The 20,507-nt window shown below is 47.0% G+C and overlaps 1 protein-coding gene across 2 annotated transcripts in view; it reads right to left on the bottom strand.

Moving 5' to 3' along the window:
* Positions 1–2,929: 2,929 nt before the first annotated feature.
* The window catches only part of LOC132222891 (zinc finger protein 260-like), a 66,157-nt gene continuing 48,579 nt past the window's right edge, over positions 2,930–20,507 (bottom strand). The window contains exons 1-3 of one of the 2 annotated variants that reach the window (XM_059678245.1): positions 19,370–19,510; positions 7,355–7,478; positions 2,930–6,392 (exon numbers count right to left, since the gene is read on the bottom strand). In XM_059678245.1, coding sequence (XP_059534228.1) covers positions 4,483–6,392; positions 7,355–7,478; positions 19,370–19,372 — 2,037 coding nt within the window. In that variant the 5' untranslated portion in view covers positions 19,373–19,510 and the 3' untranslated portion in view covers positions 2,930–4,482. Of the gene's footprint in view, positions 6,393–7,354; positions 7,479–19,369; positions 19,511–20,507 lie in introns of those variants that run through there. The other variant, XM_059678244.1, reaches the window with a different exon arrangement.

Genomic DNA, 20,507 nt, shown 5'->3' with positions numbered 1-20,507 from the left:
TTTGTTTCCTCTGTAAAGCTCGAAATGCAAGGTGTGGCAGGATGTGTCTCCTACCTGAGCCTACTGGGAGGGGCAAGCTCTTATGAAGAGAAATGACTGCTTAGGTTTGGAAGCTTAAGCATGTCACACTTCTAGAAATATATCCCACAAAATCGCCCGAATTTTGGCTTCCATGATTACTTCAACTTGCCAGTTCTCAAAGAGAGTTGACTCTGTTTTGGGGCGTCTGAAACAGTTGGACCCAACAGTATCCACAGCCTCAGTCTTTTTTAAAAAAATAAATCTTTATTGTTCAGATTATTACAGTTGTTCCTCTCCCCCCCCCCGATAGCTCCCCTCCACCCAGTTCCCACCCCACCCTCTGCCCTTACCCCCCCCCACTTTCCTCATAGGTGTACAATTTTGTCCAGTCTCTTCCCACACCCCAACACCCCTTTCCCCCCTAATTATCAGTTCACTCCCTTTCTATGCCCCTGATTCTATTATATTGACCAGTTTACTCTGTTCATCAGGTTTTTTATTCACTTGATTTTTAGATTCACTTGTTGATAGATATGCATTTCTTGTTCACAATTTTTTATCTTTACCTTTTTCTTCTTCCTCTTCTTAAAGAATACCTTTCAGCATTTCATATAATACTGATTTGGTGGTGATGAACTCCTTTAGCTTTTTCTTATCAGTAAAGCTCTTTATCTGACCTTTAATTCTGAATGATAGCTTTGCTGGATAAAGTAATCTTGGTTGTAGGTTCTTGGCATTCATCACTTTGAATATTTCTTGCCACTCCATTTTGGCCTGCATAGTTTCTGTTGAGAAATGAGCTGACAGTCGTATGGGTACTCACTTGTAGGTAACTGACTGTCTTTCTCTTGCTGCTTTTAAGATTCTCTCTTTGTCTTTTGCTCTTGGCATTCTAATTATGATGTGTCTTGGTGTGGTCCTCTTTGGATTCCGTTTGTTTGGGGTTCTCTGCGCTTCCTGGACTTGTAAGCCTATTTCTTTCATCAGGTAGGGGAAGTTTTCTGTCATTATTTCTTCAAATAGGTTTTCAATATCTTGCTGTCTCTCTTCTTCTGGCACCCCGGTAATTCAGATGTTGGTACACTTGAAGCTGTCCCAGAGGGTCCTTACGCTATCTTCGTATTTTTATATTCTTTTTTCATTTTGCTCTTCCAGTTGGGTGTTTTTTGCTTCTTCATATTTCAAGTCCTTGACTTGATTCTTGGGATCCTCTTGTCTGCTGTTGGATCTCTGTATATTATTCTTTATTTCAGTTAGTGTACGCTTAATTTCTACTTGGTCCTTCTTCATATTCTTGAGGGTATCACTAAATTTATCGGCAGTTTCTAGAAAATTCTTGAAAAACCTTATAACCGTGGTTTTGAACTCTATATCCAGTAGTTTGCTTTCCTCCATTTCTGTCATTTGTGATGTTTCTTTGTCTCTGCATTTTTTTATGCTTCCCTGTGTTGATAGAATGGCTTTCTGTGCTAGGTGTCCTATAGGGCCCAGTGGCTTAGCCTCCCCAATTACCTGGGGTGGACACTCTTGGTGCACCCCTTTGTGGGCTTTGTGCACAGTCTTGTTGTAGTTAAGCCTTGATTGTTGTAGGTATCACTGGGAGGAATTGACCTCCAGGCCAATTGGCTGTGAGAATCAGCTGTGTCTACAGTGGGAGAACTTCTGTGCTGAAGACACTCTTATGGGGTGCTTCAGTGGGGCTTTGGTGCTCACTGAGTCTGCCCCCTGAGTGTGTCCCTTATGGACCTGAGGAGTTGTAATCTGGATGGTCCCAATCCGACCACTGGGTACACAGGCTCTTGGATCACTAAGGAGGTGCTAATTTAGCCTCTGCCTGAGGCCACCCAGCAGGAGCTACGAAGAGATCTATAGATTCCTCTTCCTAGTTTGGGTTTTGGAGGTGCCCAGATGAGGCCCAGCTGTGAAGCAGTGCAAGCTGCTATGGGGCCTTGGGCCTTCTTTTGGAAGTTCTGGGTCTCTCTGACCCAGCTGCAGTTTGTTAGGTAATTTTAAATCTCAAAGGGCCAGCCCATTCATATGCAAAAGCCTCTGTGCACAGCTTGGGTGGGGCGGGGTCTCAGGGAATACGGGGTGGAGCAAATAGCTATGGCTGTTCCTCAGTCCTGCCCTAAGAGGTCCCGGGTCTCAGTGTCCTGGTAATCACTGCAAGCACCTCTGAGTGAAAGCCGCCCTCGAGTTCTGCCCGCTGCCAGACAGTCGTTTCTCCCCGTATGAGTCTGGGTCCCCAGAGACTCACCCAGAACTGGAGTCAGGGCTGTAGGGAGCTTGTGCCTCCCTCCCAATTGCAAAAGACACTGGCATCCTCCATTGCCAGCACCTTTCCGTGCGTGCTCCAGCCTTCGTACCTCTGCACTTTACTTCCCCAACTCCTCTGAGTCTCAGTGTACTTTTCTCTTTCCTTCTAGTTGTAGAATTTCCACTCAGCCAGGCTTCCTGTGGTTCTGGATGATGTCTGTTTTGTCTTTTAGTTGTATTTTTGAAGTGGTTGTGCGAGGCAGCAATTTCAGGTGTTTGCCTATGCCACCATCTTGGTTTCTCTCCATAGCCTCTTTATGTGTCCCTTATGCCCACACATGGCTGCTGACCTTTCATTCAGTCTTGATTCAAGTTCTCATCCCTACAGCCTTCCTTCAGCCCACCCACTCAAGGAAACTGGCCCATGAGCTGGCACAAACACGGGCACCCAACCTCTCTGCCCCCTCAACCACAAACCCCAACAGCACACTATTCCCAAGAATCCAGGAACTATTTCCTCATTTCAGGTTTTCCATGCACAGGCAAAACTTAGGGATGGGGTAAACCAACCACACCTGATCCTCTGAATGTGGAATTACATTGAGACCAAGCTTCTTCTGGAAACGCCTGTATTGCAGAATATCATGAACATTGAAAATACACAACATCATATCCTGGAGAATCAGGGTTACCTCCAGGACTAGCTGGGTGAGGGGGTGGGGGAGAGGCATGCTTCATTTTTAATACAATTCAAGTGCAAAATAATACCTAAAATGAAGAAAAGAGACTCAAACACCAGTGGGTCTCAGGGGTGTGAGTGGGTTGGCTGGAGGCAGGATTTTTTAAAGGTGAACTGATTTGGGGGCCCAAAGCAACAGGTGGCTCCTCCAAGATACAAAACTAGGTTCATTTGCAGAGAGCCAGGCGCCTGGGAGAAGGGGAAAGAGCAGGCTGGAGGGACCTCTGGATGGAGACAAAAGACCCCTGGACACCACCTCTCAGGCAGACACAGAACCCAAATCCCTTCCAGGGGCTTGCCTTGGGTTCCTCCCTACCAAACCCTGGGAAGGACACAGTGTACCCAGCTGCAGTGGGAACATCCCAGGCAAAAGCAGGAAAGAGTGAAGAAAGTTGAGTTGTGTAGGCAGAGGCCCCTCCTCAGGGCACTGGGGTGAATGTTTGAGTTTTATTGGTAATCCTCATTTGAGGATATATTCCCACTGATTTTTAGTGAGCACAAGAGAAGGGGGAGAGGAACAGAGAGATTGAGACAGAGAGATCAATGTGAGAGAGAAGAAAAAATTAGATGCCTCCTACATAGCCCCATAGGGGCTGGGATCAAACCTACAAATTAGAACTACCAAATCATGCAGTCTTTCAAGGCCCTGGGCAGCAATGCACTATATGCCAGTACTGGTTGAAGAGTGATTTGCTGTCCCTCTTAAAACACAGAAATGTTGGTATCCAAACAATATCTGATAACTCTACATGATGATCATCACAATTGTGCTTGAAAATCATCCCTGGAAGTGAATATAACCAAAAAAATAAAGGTACAAAAGAAAAAACACCTTTACTAAAAGATCGTAAACCAGAATAGAGGACAGAAAGCGGTTGGCAGCTTGAATTAGAACCTGAAACAATTCATCACAGCATAATTTGAGAACCACATGTCCCTGAAAGAGGTAGCACTTCTTTTTTTAAATATATTTTTATTGATTTCAGAGAGGAAGGGAGAGGGAAGTGGAAACATCAACCAGAGAGAATCACTGTGTGGCTGAGGCAGCATTTCTTAGCTGAGGATGGGTGCCCTGGAAGAACCCTCAGTCAGGTGTATTCCCTCATCAGAGAGAAAGGAATGAAGATCCTGTCAAGAGCTGGAGTAATCATAATTTTCTCAAGCACACGTGAGAACAGAATACATTTAACTTGAGAATGCAGGGGTTGGGACTGATACACACTCTTCAGGTGAGCCAGGTGACAGAGGTGAAATCTCTTCAACCACAAATCAATCAGGCGTTAGATCTGGGCATGTTAGCAAGTGCAATGCAGCTCCTTCAAGCCTCACTTGTACCAGAAACTTAGCAGGAATCTAGCAGAGTGTATTTTCCAGTAAAAGGGATTTTAATTCAGGACAATAGGTCTTAAAGAGTATCCTTCAGTGTTGTTATTCTAAGTGAGAAAAATAAAACATTCCCTGCATGTTTAACACTTCTCTCCAGTGTGAACTCTTTTGAGGTGTGCAGTGAGGTGAGCACTTTGACGAAAGAACATCCCACATTGTCTACATTCATACGGCTTTTCTCCAGTATGAACTCTCTGGTGTTGTTTGAGATGAGACTTATAACTGAAGGATTTCCCACAATCACTACACTCATATGGCTTCTCTCCTGTGTGACCTCTCAAATGATGAATAAGGCTAGAGTTTTGCCTAAAAGACTTGCCACATTCAGTACACTCATATGGCTTCTCTCCAGTGTGAACTCTGAGGTGTACAGTGAGGTGATCACTTCGACGAAAGGACATACCACATTCTCTACACTCATACGGCTTTTCTCCAGTGTGAACTCTATGGTGTTTAATGAGTTTAGTTTTTTCACTGAAGAACTTTCCACAATCAGTACACTCATAGGGCTTTTCTCCTGTGTGAACTCTCTGGTGTTTAATGAGTTTAGTTTTTGCACTGAAAAACTTTCCACAATCGGTACACTCATAGGGCTTTTCTCCAGTGTGAAGTCTGTGGTGTTGTTTGAGGTAAGACTTATCACTAAAAAACTTCCCACAATCACTGCACTCATATGGCTTTTCTCCAGTGTGAACTCTCTGGTGTTTAATGAGTGTAGTTCTTATACTGAAGAACTTACCACATTCAGTACACTCATATGGCTTCTCTCCAGTGTGAACTCTGAGGTGTGCAGTGAGTTGAGCACTTTGACGAAAGGACATCCCACAGTGTCTACACTCGTAGGGCTTCTCTCCAGTATGAACTCTGAGGTGGTAAGTGAGGTGAGCCCTTAGACGAAATGACATCCCACATTCTCTACACTCATATGGCTTTTCTCCAGTGTGAACTCTATAGTGGTTAATGAGTGTAGCCCTTTCTCTGAAGAACTTCCCACATTCATTACACTCATATGGCTTCTCTCCAGTGTGAACTCTGACGTGTGCAGTGAGTTGAGCCCTTTGACGAAAGGACCTCCCACACTGTATACACTCATAGGGTTTTTCTCCAGTGTGAACTCTGAGGTGTACAGTGAGCTGACCCCTTCGACGAAAGGACATCCCACATTCTCTACACTCATACGGCTTTTCTCCAGTGTGAACTCTATGATGTCTAGTGAGGTAAGCCCTTCGACGAAAGGACATACCACATTCTCTACACTCATATGGCTTTTCTACAGTGTGAACTTTGTCATGTTGATTGAGGTTAAACTTATGTCTGAAAGATTTCCAACAATCACTATACTCATACAGCTTTTCTCCAGTGTGAACTCTCTTATGTCGAATGAGGTTAAAGTTTCGTCTAAACACTTTCCTACATTTGTTACTCTCATAAATCAGTTCTCCAGAAGAGACACCCTCACATTGAATAACATTCCAGTTGTCGCTGCCAATGTTTTCAGATTCACCCCACTGGTGATGACTTTTTCCATCAAGAAATTCCTGTGAAATCTCACTGCCGCAATGCAGCTCCTCAGTGTTGAGAGTTACCTGGTGCTGGGGAAGCTCTGAGTTGTATAGCAAGTCTTCCCCAACCTCCCTGCTGGTTGAAGGCACCGAAGATAAGGAGAGGCTGCACCTGCTCACAAAGGAGGCCCCGTCCATAGCTTCTTCCCAGGGCTCCTCCCTGCATTCATTCCGCTGTTGCTGGTGAGGGTTTGCACTGAAACAGAAGTCTCCAACACATGCGTCACTAATGAAGGCTTTCTGCTCAAAGTATGCTGCGTGTGACTCAGTCAGGTGCAAAATATCTTTCAACACAGAGAAACACTGCTTACACAGATGGGTCTTCTGAGTGGCTGGAGCTGTCTTAGAAGCCCTGACCTGTGACTCTCCTTGTATAAATACACTCTGCTCAGAACAGGCCTCCTTATCATCCATTTTATGCCGACAACCTGAAAAGTGAGAAATGGTGAGGAAATAAATGTTGACTGTGATGACAGGGGGAAGTCCCAGTGCAAAAGTGTGTTGCACATCACATGTTGGTCCCATGAAAATGTCTGAAAATAACAGATGTGCAGGAAGGATTAATAAGAGGCTCTTGTGACTTTCTGGGTTAATGGAGATCACAAAACTGGGAGGCCTCCCCAGAAATATGACACAGACATGGGAAGCACCACATGGAGGAGAATATGGATCCCTAACTAATCCTTCAACTGACAGCATTCAGCATGGCTTGTCTTTTGGACATGGAAGCGAGCTCTGGGAGAGGTTGGTTAGGTCTTACGCCAAGTAAAATTCAATAAAGGAGTAGCTGGTTTCATGGACTACTTAGCATGTAGGTGCACCTTGTAACACATGTGCAAGTCAATGTTGCAGAATACTGCAGAGGCAGCAGTGCAAAGGAACAGGTGATGAAGAGATGAACAGTCAGCATTGGGCCAGAGCAACACAGCTTGCTACAGTATTCAGGGAAGAGTATATTACAAACAATTGAACGAGGGTCTTACAAAAACAGCCCATGGTTCATGTAAGTAAAGACCATAACATGACACAGGCTGCCACAAAGAACCTTCACCTAGAGAAAGAGTGCAGAAGTTGAGGCCATGCATGTGGACACTGTCAGCCTCCCATGAAGAGAAACTACAAGCTGGGACCCATTAAGCTCACTGCAAGACTCCTGACTTCCTGAGACTTCCTGCACTTTTTGAGGTAACAGGTGTTAGGGATGTTCATGGAGTCCTTTGCTCAGGACTCTCTATAGAGCTCATCCCTGGCAACCACTGTACATTTGACAGGAAAGTGGGGGAAGTTAGCAGAGGCCATGTTCTGGCTGTGGGAGAGAAAAGGCTATGCCTGAGGAGTAAAGGAAGAGAAGTCATCACCTCCGGAGAGTGGGAAAACGTGAAGGACTTACCTACAGATGACACAAGTGCAAACACTTCCAGCATCACATCGCAGTACAGACGTCTCTGAGCCTCATCAAGGAGACCCCACTCCTCCTGAGAGAAGGCAATGGCCACATCCTCAAAGTTCATATCCTGTCATAATGGGAACAGTACAACCCATGATCAGCTTCAATCCTAAGATTCTAAGTCTGTCATAGTCCCCACCCTCCACATCTATCTGCTCTCTCCACTCCACACATCAGAGAAAATACCAGGCCTTCATCCCATGAAAGCCACTTTCTTCTTATATTACTGCTGATATTTTGTCTTACCACAATAATAAAGGCAATTGAGCAGATGGAAGATACCTGAACTCTGGACCTCTCATGTGAGCCACACTGACTCTAATCAATAGAATGGGTGTCAAAAACATAGGGTGCTCAAGCAGGTATGGCTCAGTGGATAGATTGTCGCACTGCAGACTGAAGGGTCCCAGGTTCAATACTTGTCACGGGCACATGTCCAGTTGCAGGCCTAATCCCCAGTAGAGCATGTGCAAGAAGCAGCCGATCAATGATTCACTCTCATCATTGATATTTCAATCTCTCGCTCCCTCCCCCCTTTTTTCTGAAATCAATAAAAAGATGTTTAAGAAAAATAGGTTAAAGAGAGATGCTGGCCATAAAGAGTGATTAAGTGATATGATACTGGTCTTGTCAGGCAATACCTTATAGTACCTTATATTGTTTCTCAAAGACACCAAATACATGACATGACAGTTCATCCTCTTGACCCCAATCCCAAGGTGCTGAGGCCATTGCTTTGCACTACCTGCTGCCCATAGTTCTTTGAACAAAACCTTCTCTCACACAGCTTCATTCCCAGAGGCACAACTTCAAAGGTAATGCATATTTGATTTGGCAAAGACAAATTGGCTCCTAATCACCTTCTTTTCCAAAATTATAGTTCATACCTCCATAATCCATTTATCCTTACCCTTAACCCGTACCCATGCCAGTGAAGATTTTGAAGCCTGGGTAACACTGATGTATGCTATCTCATTCCTATAAACCAGTGTGACACCCCCAACAACAAAAGGCAGGTGGTTAGTTAAATGGCACCTAAGCTCTGTACCTAGAATGTAGCACCAAAACACTCCTCTTTACAGGCAATTACCCTAAAATTCACCTTATTGTATCATCCAGACAACACCAGAGATGGACTCTCCCATCATTCACTCTTATGTCAGGGTGCTGTGGCCATGAATTCACATTCTCTCTCCAAGTACACATCACTCTTTACCACACCTCTCTCACACATGCACTCTCACAGCCTTAGACCCCATAGTCCTCTCCTTGTCCTCATACTTATTACTCAGTATGTGTTGTCCAGAGAATACTTGCCAAAATGTCTCACTTAATCGTCCCAGCCACGATTGCCCTCTGCACATACCCACGGAGTCTCACAAATGACCACTCATGCCTTTAAGCTAATCCACAATACTGAATGTAACTCCCCACATATAGGCCACACCAAGAGTCACAACAAAATCCTGGTGAGTGTTTAGAGAAGTTAATATGTACCAGCCCTAGTCTCATGTTGTTTGAAAATATCTTCAGCCACCAACTGATCTCAAGTCCACTCATCTTTTAAAGGCATTGACCTCTGCAAAACGATTATCTCTCCCTGACACTCTACATGACAACTTCTGTTCCTATGCTGTGTTGTGACAGCCACCTCCCATAAACAGTGGCCCCAGCAGGAAAGGTAGTCCTCAGGCTCACACTGTCCCTTCTGAGCTTCTACTACCATTACCAACCTGACCATGACTTCCTATATTAAATAATCTACAGTCTTGGCTGATGGGTCTCAGTTGGTTGAGCATAGACCCCTGCACTGGTGCAGTCACATGCCTGGTTTGTGGGCTGGATTTACAGTAGGAGTTGTGGAGGCATCAACTGATCCCTGTTTCTTGCTCATCAGTGTTTCTCTATCTCTATCCCTCTTCCTTCCTTACTACACACACACACACACACACACACACACGACGTGGTCTGCGGGGATCCGCCCACTGTGGGAGCGCCACTCGTCCCAGTCAGCTGAGTGGCTGTGGACCCGCCCTCAAAGCGGCTGCTCCCACTGTGGGAGCACACTGACCACCAGGGGCAGCTCCTGCATTGAGTGTCTTCCCCCTGGTGGTCAGTGCACATCATAGCAATTGTTCAACCAGTCATTCTGGTCCTCCCACCATTTGATCGCTGGGCTTTTTTATATCTAGATAGATAGATAGATATAGATAAACATAGATGATATAGATAGATATAGATGATATAGATAGATATAGATATAGATATAGATATATAGATATAGATATAGATATATCACACCTGCTGGTTCCTGAATCAGCTCACCCTTCATTCCAAGCCTTTGCATATTCTGGATCTTATGTCCTGGAGCAGTAGTTGCCAACCTCACGGACCACCTGTCATCCGCGGACCACCAGTTGCTGACTGCTGCCCTGGAGGACCTCCCATTCATCACACTGGTTGCCAAAAACAAGGTCCACTTTATGAAGCCCTGGTTGTGACATTAGGATTCTGGGCTCAGTGTCTCTTCAAAGCACCCAGGTCCAAGGGCTATAAGAGTGGCTGGACCATCCCAGGACTCCACTCTCTCAGAGGCCACAAGAGTGTGAGGCCCTGAAAGAAGCTCCACAAACCCGTACACCTAATTGATTCTGCATTTGCAGGAATTTGTGGAAAGAAAATGGTCTGTTGAGAGTCTGGCAACTGCCACCAGGATCTATGGGCTCAGGCTGCTCAGATCCCTAGCCCAGCCCCGAGGCCTGGTGCCCTCCAGATGCCTCTATTATCTCAGGGCTCAGTCCTCAGTGCCCACTCTTGCAGGTTACCTTATCATTTACAGGACTTCTCCTTCCTGTCCACAACTGCTGTCCTCTGTTTTCTAGTCTGTTCTTCCTCTGATTAATGTTAAAGTTAGAACCCTACCTCAGAAAATGTCCCTCTTTTTTTCATAACCATCTATTATTAGGTCTGATCAAATAATTGAATCAATACCCCTCCTTTGGGAACTGACCTTTTGGCCACTACACAATGGACATTCCACTTGCTACGACCATTATCTCTCCCCTCTGGAAATTCCAAGAATCCAGAAATAAACAGGATTCTCTGCCCTGAGTCCTTTAAAAACCTCTGACTCCCTGTCTTTGGGTGCTGGTGCCATTTTGGGGCTCATCTCATCTGGTATCCAGATGACCTAATAAATTCATAATTCTTCACCCTTTTTGGCCGCGTGCATTCCTCCTTTAGCAGCCTAACATTTGGTGCTGAAACCGGAAGGGTTCTGTTCTATGGGAATAGGGAGCCATCGCCCCAGTTTCAGTCACCCTAAGTTTGCTACTCGTAGAGCAGCAGGCAGCCGCAGCTCAACCTGGGCTTACCTCCAAATCCTATTCCAGTGACCCGATTGCTGGCCTCGATTAGGCCTCCTGACCTTATGGACCCTCCAGAGCCAGCCAAGGAGGATGCTGGATCAGGACCCTCCCTTTCTCCATTGTCCGTCCCTCCATCCCACACCAGCCAATCTTCTCTAGGTGAGTGACGTTCCACAATTTCCCTTGTCTCGAGTCTTCTGCCCACACTCTCTCACTGACTTCTCGAAAGTCTCTTATCTCAAAAGTCCTAACGCTAGGCCAGAAGACTCCTCAGCCATTTCGCTTTGGGTCCTTCTAGATTGGGGGCGCCTAGGCCAGAGGATCACCTCTCATGTCTCATGGTGATTGGTTTAGGAGTGGGGATGCCAGCCCTAAACAGTCACCTTTGGACTTATGGTCTGTCACTCACCCTTCCTCTCTTGTGGGCCATGCCACACTCCCTCTTTCACACTCACGGGGGAGATCATGCCCAACCACCTCATTTTCTTTTGTAACACTGTTTGGCCACAATGGCCTAAAAATGGCACTTTTAATTTTAACACATTGCACAATTTAGGTAATTGCTGTCACTGCAATAAAAATTGATGAGAGATTCCCTATGCCCAGGCCTTTTTCACCCTTCCGTCCCAATTTTCTCAGTTATGTTCCACCCATCAGATCTTTCTCCTTCACACAAAACATCATACCCCTAACACTTCTGATTCTGAATCTACGTTTGACCCAGCAGAACACCGCCCTCCATCCCCTTATATATCCCTTCCCTCACCTGCAATAGATTCCCGAAACCCAGATCCTCCTAACCAGCAACCACCTTCTCCCCCAGCCCCTAAGAGCCCAAATCCCAAGTACTTGAGCTCCAATACAGCCTTTCTTCACCTAACACCTGCACTCAGGCCACACTAAGACTGCCTTCCTCAACAGCTGCTTCTGTTCCATCACCCACTCTACCCCTGAGAGAAGGAGCAGGAACTGAGGGTATTGGCTGGGTACACATCCCATTTTCCAAGTCTGACCTCGCACAGATTGAGGGGCACCTCAGGTCTTTTTCCACCAACCCGACCACCTGTACTAAGAATTTAAGTACCTGACCGAGTTCTATGACCTGAACTGGCACAACATCTAAGTCATCCCGTTGTCCTCTCTCACCCCAGAGGAGAAGGAGCACGTCTGACTAGCAGGTCAGGACCATGCTGTGCCCTCATAGACAGGACTCAGTGGCCAACCCAGTTGGTGCTAATGCGGTCCCCCAAACTGACCCAAGATGGGACTATCAGGCCAGTTCCCAGGATGGGACTCCAGGGTGCAGGCTCTGTAGCCTGTCTCATTGTTGGACGCAAAAAGGCTGCTGATAAGGCAGTCAATTATGTCAAACTTAATGAAATCACTCAGGGCCTTGTCAAAAACCTAGCTCTCTTCTCCTGCCTCAAGGAAGCCTTACACAAATTTACCACCTTAGAGCCCACCTCCCCAGGGGGAGCCCTTCTGAACACCCATTTACTATCTCAATGAGCCCTCGACATACACCATAAACTTCAAAAAGTAGACACAAGTCATCAAACCCCTCAAAAAGACCTGTTAACCTGGCCTTTAAGGTCTTTAATAATAGAGATGAGGAGACCAAAATCCAAAAACAAAGGTGAGAGCAGGCCAAGGCTGAAGCTCAGATGAAGGTCTTTCAGCTCCTAGCCACCGCTCTCTAGAACCCCAAATGAAATGCCGGTCTTTCAACCAATGGTAAGTCAGGGGCTAAGCCTCCATCGGGCCCATGCTTCAAATGCAGCAAGGAAGACACTGAGCCAAGTCCAGCTCAAACCCGAGACCCCCGCCTGGGCCCTGCCCACGGTGCAGAAGGAAAGGCCACTGGAAATCAGACTGAAATCTGGCCCCTCCAGATCAGACATCAACCATCCCAGCAAGGCTGCCCTCTGGAACCTCTTTGGAGCTCCCTGACCTCCTGGGACTGGCCACCGAAGACTGAAGCTGCCCAGGCCCCAAGAGGGCTCCACAGACTTACGTCAGCAGGACGGAGCCTCGGGTAATGAAGTGATGGCAGGTGAGCCCATCTCCTTTTTAACTGACACTGGGGCCACTTATTCTGTGGCGCCCGACCAGGGTCTGAGTTATGAGGAACAGGGCCAGAGTTCGGGGGTTGCAACCCAGGAAGGTTTAGGCAGGGGTAGCCCAGCCGACCTATAGTTCATAATTAGAGATAGATATAGAGAAATAAGTAGAAAATAAGAAGTAATTAGGAAATATAAAATAAGGTAGAAATCTCCTAGGTTTTGTTTAAGCCACTGTAAAGTAAAAGATGGCTGGTTGATGTTTAAGGAAGTAATTTTTATTTTAGACCGAGATTGTAAGCTCTTGCAGCAGTTGCATTGTTTCTAGGTTTTGGTTATCTTTGCTTGTGCGACCAGATAGCTCCCTGGGACTTTGGATCCATGTGAGACGCCAGACTCAGAGTTGGAAGCCTCCAGCTACCGAGGGTTGCTCGTTTCCATGCAGCAGCGGATAAAGAAAAAAGCTGAGAAGGGACCAGACTTCCAACTGCGTGGATGAGGCTGATCTGACTGGGACTGGTGCGGACTCAGTGCCGAGGCCAACTGCCCAAACAGCCTGATCCAGGGGACTGGTTTTGCATCTACGACATCTTTCCATCGGCGAGGTATCAGCATGGAGCCAGCTGAAGAAGGCGACTAAGGCCAAGCAGATGTTAGAAAAGCAAGTGGAAGCTATGCTAGCGTTGGTGAACTGTCAGTTTTCTGTAAAATCTTGCGGAGTTAAAATCTAAGAACTTTGAGTAAGACATCCTGAAAATGTTGACATGTTTGTAACTTGTTTTTGCACTGGTATTGCTTTGTTATTAGCCAGAGTTTTGTTCTCTTGTTAACATTGCTGTTTATGGTTTTGTTAATAACCAGGGGTTTGTTTTGATGTTTTGATTATGTTGAATAATTTATTTAGAGTTTTTTGGATAATGTAGATAGGCGTGTTTAAAAACAAAAATAAAGGGGAAGATGTGGGGTGCAGTTACGGTGTTTTGGCCAGGTTCAAGCCTCGGACTAATGAAAGGGAAGGGTCCTCTCATTGCCACGTGCAAGTCCCAGCTGGAGGGCAGGGCCCTCCCAGCACAATTATAGCCAACAGCTGTGGTTGTGAGCTTGAACCTATGGTCCAAACACGTAGCCCCACGTGCCTTGTGACAGAGTTCGGGTGCATGTAGTTGAGCGAGGTCGAAACTCACGAGAATGCTGTAAACGTGATCATGCCCCTACTTTGCCTCGTGGCATCTGCTATAAAATAAAGACACGATTGTGGGTGCTGTCTCCTCATCAGGGAGCAGCGTCCCACCGAGATCCAGCTTTCATTCTCATGTCTGTCTTTTCTCAAACCTTTCACCCCGCCACTCAGGGCCACTGAACCAGGCTGAGCTGGCAGGCACATAGGTGCCCTGGGGCTGAGTATGCCATGGCCGTGCCGGCTCCCCACAATTCTGCCCTCTCGGAATTCAGACCCTTGTTCCCGCCTCAGTCTCTATTATGGGGATTGATGGATTAGTCATTAGCCACCTCACCTCCACACTGTATCTTACTAAACAACCCAATCAACTCTTTTCTCATTCTACCTCGGTGCCCTACCAGGGTTACAGCACATCCCCTCATAAGACCCAGTTGTCCCAAATGACAGCCACCTACCTCAGTTTCACTCTCAGCCCACAAAGCCATGACATTCCTTAGACTCTAAATGCCTTATCTCCTCCATGATTGTTCCCTCCTTTTAGCAAGAAATACTCTTTCTCAGGCTTGCTGGGTACTCTCCCCTCAGAGTCCCAAACCTCAGTTTTCCCACAAGCTCTTCTATGACATGACATGGGAAGGGAATCCCCTGACTGAGCGTTTAGGTCAGATTCTCACCCCTTTAATGCTCTGAAAACTGCTTTCACCTCAGTGCCTATTCACCCTCCCCCGCACCTTTCCCAAAGAACTTTTTTTACTGCAAAAGTAGGAATGCCTGTTTCACAGTCTGGGTACTATCAGAAGCTGAACTCATTATCACTGAAACCTTAGCATGTCATCCCTAAGGAAAAATATGGCAGTTTATGTTTGTTTGTTTTTAAGAGTTTTTTAATTTTTTAAAATTATTTAAATATACAGTATATTTCTTTATTGATTTCAGAGAGGAAGAGAGATTAGAAACACCAATGATGAGAGAAAGTGATTGATTGGCTGCCTCCTGCATGAGGTTCCATACATGAAGTCAAAGGGACTAAGACAGGAGGGTGCATGGGGGGAGGGGATTGCCCTGATGTGCATACAGCCCAGAGCAGTGGTCGGCAAACAATAAAATGTGTTATTTGTGAAGGGGTAGAAGGTTTGTGTTTCCAGTGAGTCAGGATCTGATCACCCCTGATGTCCGAAGGGGTCCCTTCTCTCCTCATATGCTAAAGTAGCCCCACCCAGGCTCTCCTGTGGCTTAAGTCCTGATTTCTAAGCCTAGACCAGTGACGCGCGATTTGCGGACACGACTAGCACTAACCACTGCACATGAGACTGCTGACTGACTGGCTCACTGACTGGTCCACAACCCAGGCATGTGCCTTTGGCCAGAATCAAACCTGGGACCCTTCAGTCTGCAGGCCAATGCACTATCCACTGAGCTAAGCTGTCCAGGACAAAATGTGTCAGTTTTAAATCCAAGCGTCTGGAGGCCTGGGCACAGGCTACAAGGCCTGCTCCCTCCTCTCCCTGCCTTTTCGAAAGCCTGATGTGCCTACACATAATTTTCCAACGTCTTTGGTAAATGAAAGGCTTTGGAGCATTGCTGGGTTAAATGGTAAACATCACAGGTTTTAATTCACTTGCCCTTAGCTTTTATTACAGAAGGTCTCTTGTACTTTGTTGAGTATATACTTTATTGAAAGTAAGAGTGTCTTTAAAATGTGTTATTTGTGGCCGAAACCGGTTTGGCTCAGTGGATAGAGCGTCGGCCTGCTGACTGAAAGGTCCCAGGTTCGATTCCGGTCAAGGGCATGTACCTGGGTTGCGGGCATATCCCCAGTAGGAGATGTGCAGGAGGCAGCTGATCGATGTTTCTCTCTCATTGATGTTTCTAACTCTCTATCTCTCTCTCTTCCTCTCTGTAAAAAATCAATAAAATATAAACAACAAAAAAATAAAATGTGTTATTTGTGAAGGGGTAGAAGGTTTGTGTTTCCAGTGAGTCAGGATCTGATCACCCCTGATGTCCGAAGGGGTCCCTTCTCTCCTCATATGCTAAAGTAGCCCCACCCAGGCTCTCCTGTGGCTTAAGTTCTGATTTCTGAGCCTAGACCAGTGATGGCGAACCTTTTCAGCTCAGCGTGTGAGCATTTTGAAAAACCCTAACTTAACTCTGGTGCCGTGTCACATATAGAAATTTTTTTGATATTTGCAACCACAGTAAAACAAAGACTTATATTTTTTATATTTATTTTATACATTTAAATGCCATTTAACAAAGAAAAATCAACCAAAAAAATGAGTTTGCGTGTCACCTCAGACCCGCGTGTCATAGGTTCGCCATCACTGGCCTAGACTACCTTATTTCCACCGCTCACTCCCAGTCCTGGACACTATCACTGAAAGCTCAACAGGTCTTCCTGCTTGGTATTTAGGAACCTCTCTCTCCTTTTCTCGCCTTCTTAAAAGTCACACACTGCAAAGGACCCCAAGTCAGGAATGTCCCGCAATAAAGGGAAATAACAAAGCAGACAGGAGGCCAAGCAGCAGCTCAGAGGAAGCCTCGGTCTCCCCAACTCTTAGCTACACCCCATACAACACCCAAATACACTCCAGAGCAGGGGTCCTCAAACTTTTTAAACAGGGGGCCAGTTTACTGTCCCTCAGACTGTTGGAGGGCCGGACTATAGTTTAAAAAAAAACTATGAACAAATTCCTATGCACACTGCACATATCTTATTTTGAAGTAAAAAGCAAAACGGGAACAAATACAACATTTGTATTTGCATGTGGCCTGTGGGCCGAAGTTTGAGGACCCCTGCTCCAGAGGAACTTCAGTCCCTAGTAGCTCTTGGGGCTATGCAGGAAGATCCATGGTTAACATTTCAGGGAAAATATATCCTTCCCCAGGGACAGGCCCGTGATATCTTATGGGCTATTCACAATTCCCTGCGTATAGGATACATTTACAACTCCTACAACCCCTCAGCACCTGTCCTAGCCTAGCCTTCCTACTGCAAGATGTCACCAAGACCTGTTCTACTTGTCACTCACTGTCTCCCCAAGCACAGGTTACACTTCCTTCTTTCCCCACTCATCAGACAAGGGGCCAAATCCCTGGACAAGACTGGCAAACTGACTTCACTCCCATGCCTCCTATTAAAAGAAAAACAAAACAAATATCCCTTAATCCTTGTAGATACCTTCTCAGGCTGGGTAGAAGCATTCCCCACTGTGTCTGAAAAGTCCTCTGAGATGATACAAGCTCCCATTCAGCACATCATTCCCAGATTTGGGCTCCCCACCTCATTACCATCAGATAAAGGACCTGCTTTCCTATCTCAAATAACTCAACAGGTCTCCTCCACTCTGAACACCCTGTGGAATGCACGCCTCCCCTCCCCCCCCCCCAACCCCAGCCCCACCGGCCCCAGTCTTCAGGCTAGGTAGAAAAGGCAAATTCCTTAATGAAGTCCTACCTAACCAAATTAACTCTCGAAACTAAAGAACCTTAAACTCCTCTCCTATCTCTAAGCCAGGGATCAGCAAACTCATTAGTCAACAGAGCCAAATATCAACAGTACAACAATTGAAATTTCTTTTGAGAGCCAAATTTTTTAAACTTAAACTATGTAGGTCGGTACATTCAACTTTAAACTCATGGTTTTCGTCTTCCGTTTTTCTTTGCAGCCATCTCAAACAGGGCACCTAAAGAAATGTTTCATTTTACAATAATAAAGCCACCAACACAAAAGAATTACAATTCTTAAGTGGATGACAGAAATACCTTTAGGATTTGCAGTTGGTTGGAAAAATACAGGTAACTTTATGCTTCGAGTAGGTACTTCTGTCACCCACGCGCGATTTGCAGACACGACTAGCACTAACCACTGCACATGAGACTGCTGACTGACTCACTTAACTCGTGCATGAATTGCCCGCGCCTCCTCGGCCCGCCTGCGCCGGGTCTCCCATCTCCCATCGCCGACAAACCGACACCCCCCACTTCTTCTAAAGCCACTTGTTCAAAATAGACTTGTCCAGGCCGAAAACCGACTTCTGCGCATGGGCCACAAAGTTTCAATCGCACTGTACGTGCGCACCCGCATGTGGTATTTTGTGGAAGAGCCACACTCAAGGGGCCAAAGAGCCGCATGTGGCTCGCAAGCCGCGGTTTGCCGACCACTGCTCTGGGCTGTATGCACATCAGGGCAATCCCCTCCCCCCATGCACCCTCCTGTCTTAGTCCCTTTGAACTCATGTATGGGAGACCCATCTTATTAGGAAACTTCCCTCCACAGAGACCCCCCTCGGAGTCTATGTCCCCATTTTAAATCTCGTCCAACAATAACTGAGAGAACATGCTGATCAAGCCCTCCCTCCACCTTCTACGGGAGACATCCCGCTAAGCCTCTACAGCCAGGGGACTGGGTCGTCCTAAAGGAAACCCACCCATCGAATAATTTACAGCCCGAATTGCAAAGCTCTTATCAGGTACTCCTAACCACCCCACTGCAGCTAAACTATCAGAGCAAACCCCGTGGTTCCACCTTTCCAGATTAAAACCCATCCCCGGAACACCTCCATCATGTGAGCTCAGTCCCCTAACAATTACAGCCACCAGATTGGGCCACCAGACCCCATCTGACCCTCATCTATCGCTCACCCAATGCATATGTGGCCCCCAATATCAGTCTTTACCTGTCCCCATAACCCACCATATCTGACACAAAAGTGCATGCAGTTCAGATAATCCCTCCCCTCACTACCCTGGGCATCACAGCAGAGGATGGAACTGGCACGGGGGCCTAACCACTGCTCTTCCCATTGGAAATCCTGCCTCAGGACCTACAAGAAAGCTCCGATGCCAGCAAGGGGCAAAACTGGGGAACAAGAACCTCGCCCCCCGGGTCCCTCCCCTCCCCTAGCAAATAACTAGTCAGGCCACTGAGACCCCTGACCTTTCCTCCCTGAGGATCACATCAGGCCTCAGGCATTTCAGCTCCAGGCCCAGAAAAGCAGCAAAAGCAGACAGTGACGCCGTGGCGGCCTCGGCACCAGCTTCTGCCTCCCAGTCCCCCCACAGGACAGTTTCCGGGCCTCCCAGGCGGCCCAGTAAATCCATGATTCTTCTCCCTTTGGGCCGCGTGTGCCTCCTTCCGCGACCCTAACATCTATGGCCCCAGCGTCCTGAGAGTGAAGGTAAAACGCCTCCTGCAAACCCTCACCTCGTCTCTCTGCTGCCTTCACACCCACAACAGCCCGGTCCCGAGTCCTCCCTGCGCAGTCGCCCCATCACGTCCTGACAAGGCGGCCCTGCAGCCGTTCACCCTCTTCCCCCATCAGCCCCGTGTCACCCCCGAGGGACTCACCATTCTGCGCGCGGGGACCTGGGCGGCGGGACCTGAGAGGCCGGTCCCCCAGGCTGGAGGGTGAAATGGGGTCCGGCTGCGGGGACGCTGTGGGCAGAGAGGAGTCCGGGAGGCACGGGGACCCCAATCTCGGGCTGTTGGGGCTCAGGGAGCCTCAGACACACCCCGCACGGCAGGCGCGCTGCCTCCCCAGGCCGCCTCCTCCTCACGACCAGCGGCCTGAAGCCTGGGAGTCTGTGAACAAAGACCTAAAAAGTTAAAATGACCACCGCGAGGAGGAAGCCGGAAGTCCCGCCCTAGCCGGATGCACAGACACCAAAATGCCCTTTAGCTCCGCCCACGTCGGCGCATGGCCTTCTGGGTAATGTAGTTTTCTTCGCCGCCCAGGGGAGTACTAGCATCCCAGCCAATGACTTGGGGAATAAAAGTGATGTGTACCTGGGGGGAACAACATGGGACCAGAGCCTGGCTAACTGGAACAGACGGAGGCATCTCTAAGGTGAATAGGGTGGGGAGGAATGCAAGGGATCCACCAAAGAATGTGTACACAGGGGGGAAATGGGAGACATCTGTAATACTAAAAACAATAAAAAATACATGTATTTTTAAATTTTTAAATATATTTTATTGATTTTTTTTACAGAGAGGAAGGGAGAGGGATAGAGAGTTAGAAACATCAATGAGAGAAAAACATTGATCAGCTGCCTCCTGCACCCCTTCTACTGGGGATGTGCCCGCAACCAAGGTACATGCCCTTGATCAGAATCGAATCTAGGACCCTTCAGTCCACAGGCTGATGCTCTAACCACTGAACCAAACCATTTAGGGCTGCATGTATTTTTTTAAATTTTAAAATAATATAGCCCAGATGGTGTAGCTCATTGGTTGAGCCTTGACCATTTCTTTTTTGGGGGGGCGGGGAGTCCTTTATCTATTTTATATTTTAATTCTTTATTGTTTAAAGTATTACATGTATTTTTGCATGTCTCCTTTTCCCTCCATTGACCTCTCTCTAGCCACCCCCACTCCCCAGCACATGCTTTCACCCCCCTAGTGTCTGTGTACATTGGTGCTGCTTATATGCATGCATAGAAGTCCTTTGGTTGATCTCTAAAGTTCAATTATCTATTCGATGCTT

This window comes from Myotis daubentonii, chromosome 21 (assembly GCF_963259705.1).
Source record: "Myotis daubentonii chromosome 21, mMyoDau2.1, whole genome shotgun sequence".
Classification (NCBI taxonomy): domain Eukaryota; kingdom Metazoa; phylum Chordata; class Mammalia; order Chiroptera; family Vespertilionidae; genus Myotis; species Myotis daubentonii.
The sequence above is the reverse complement of the archived record's forward strand: the minus strand, read 5'-3'. Positions and strand labels throughout refer to the sequence as shown.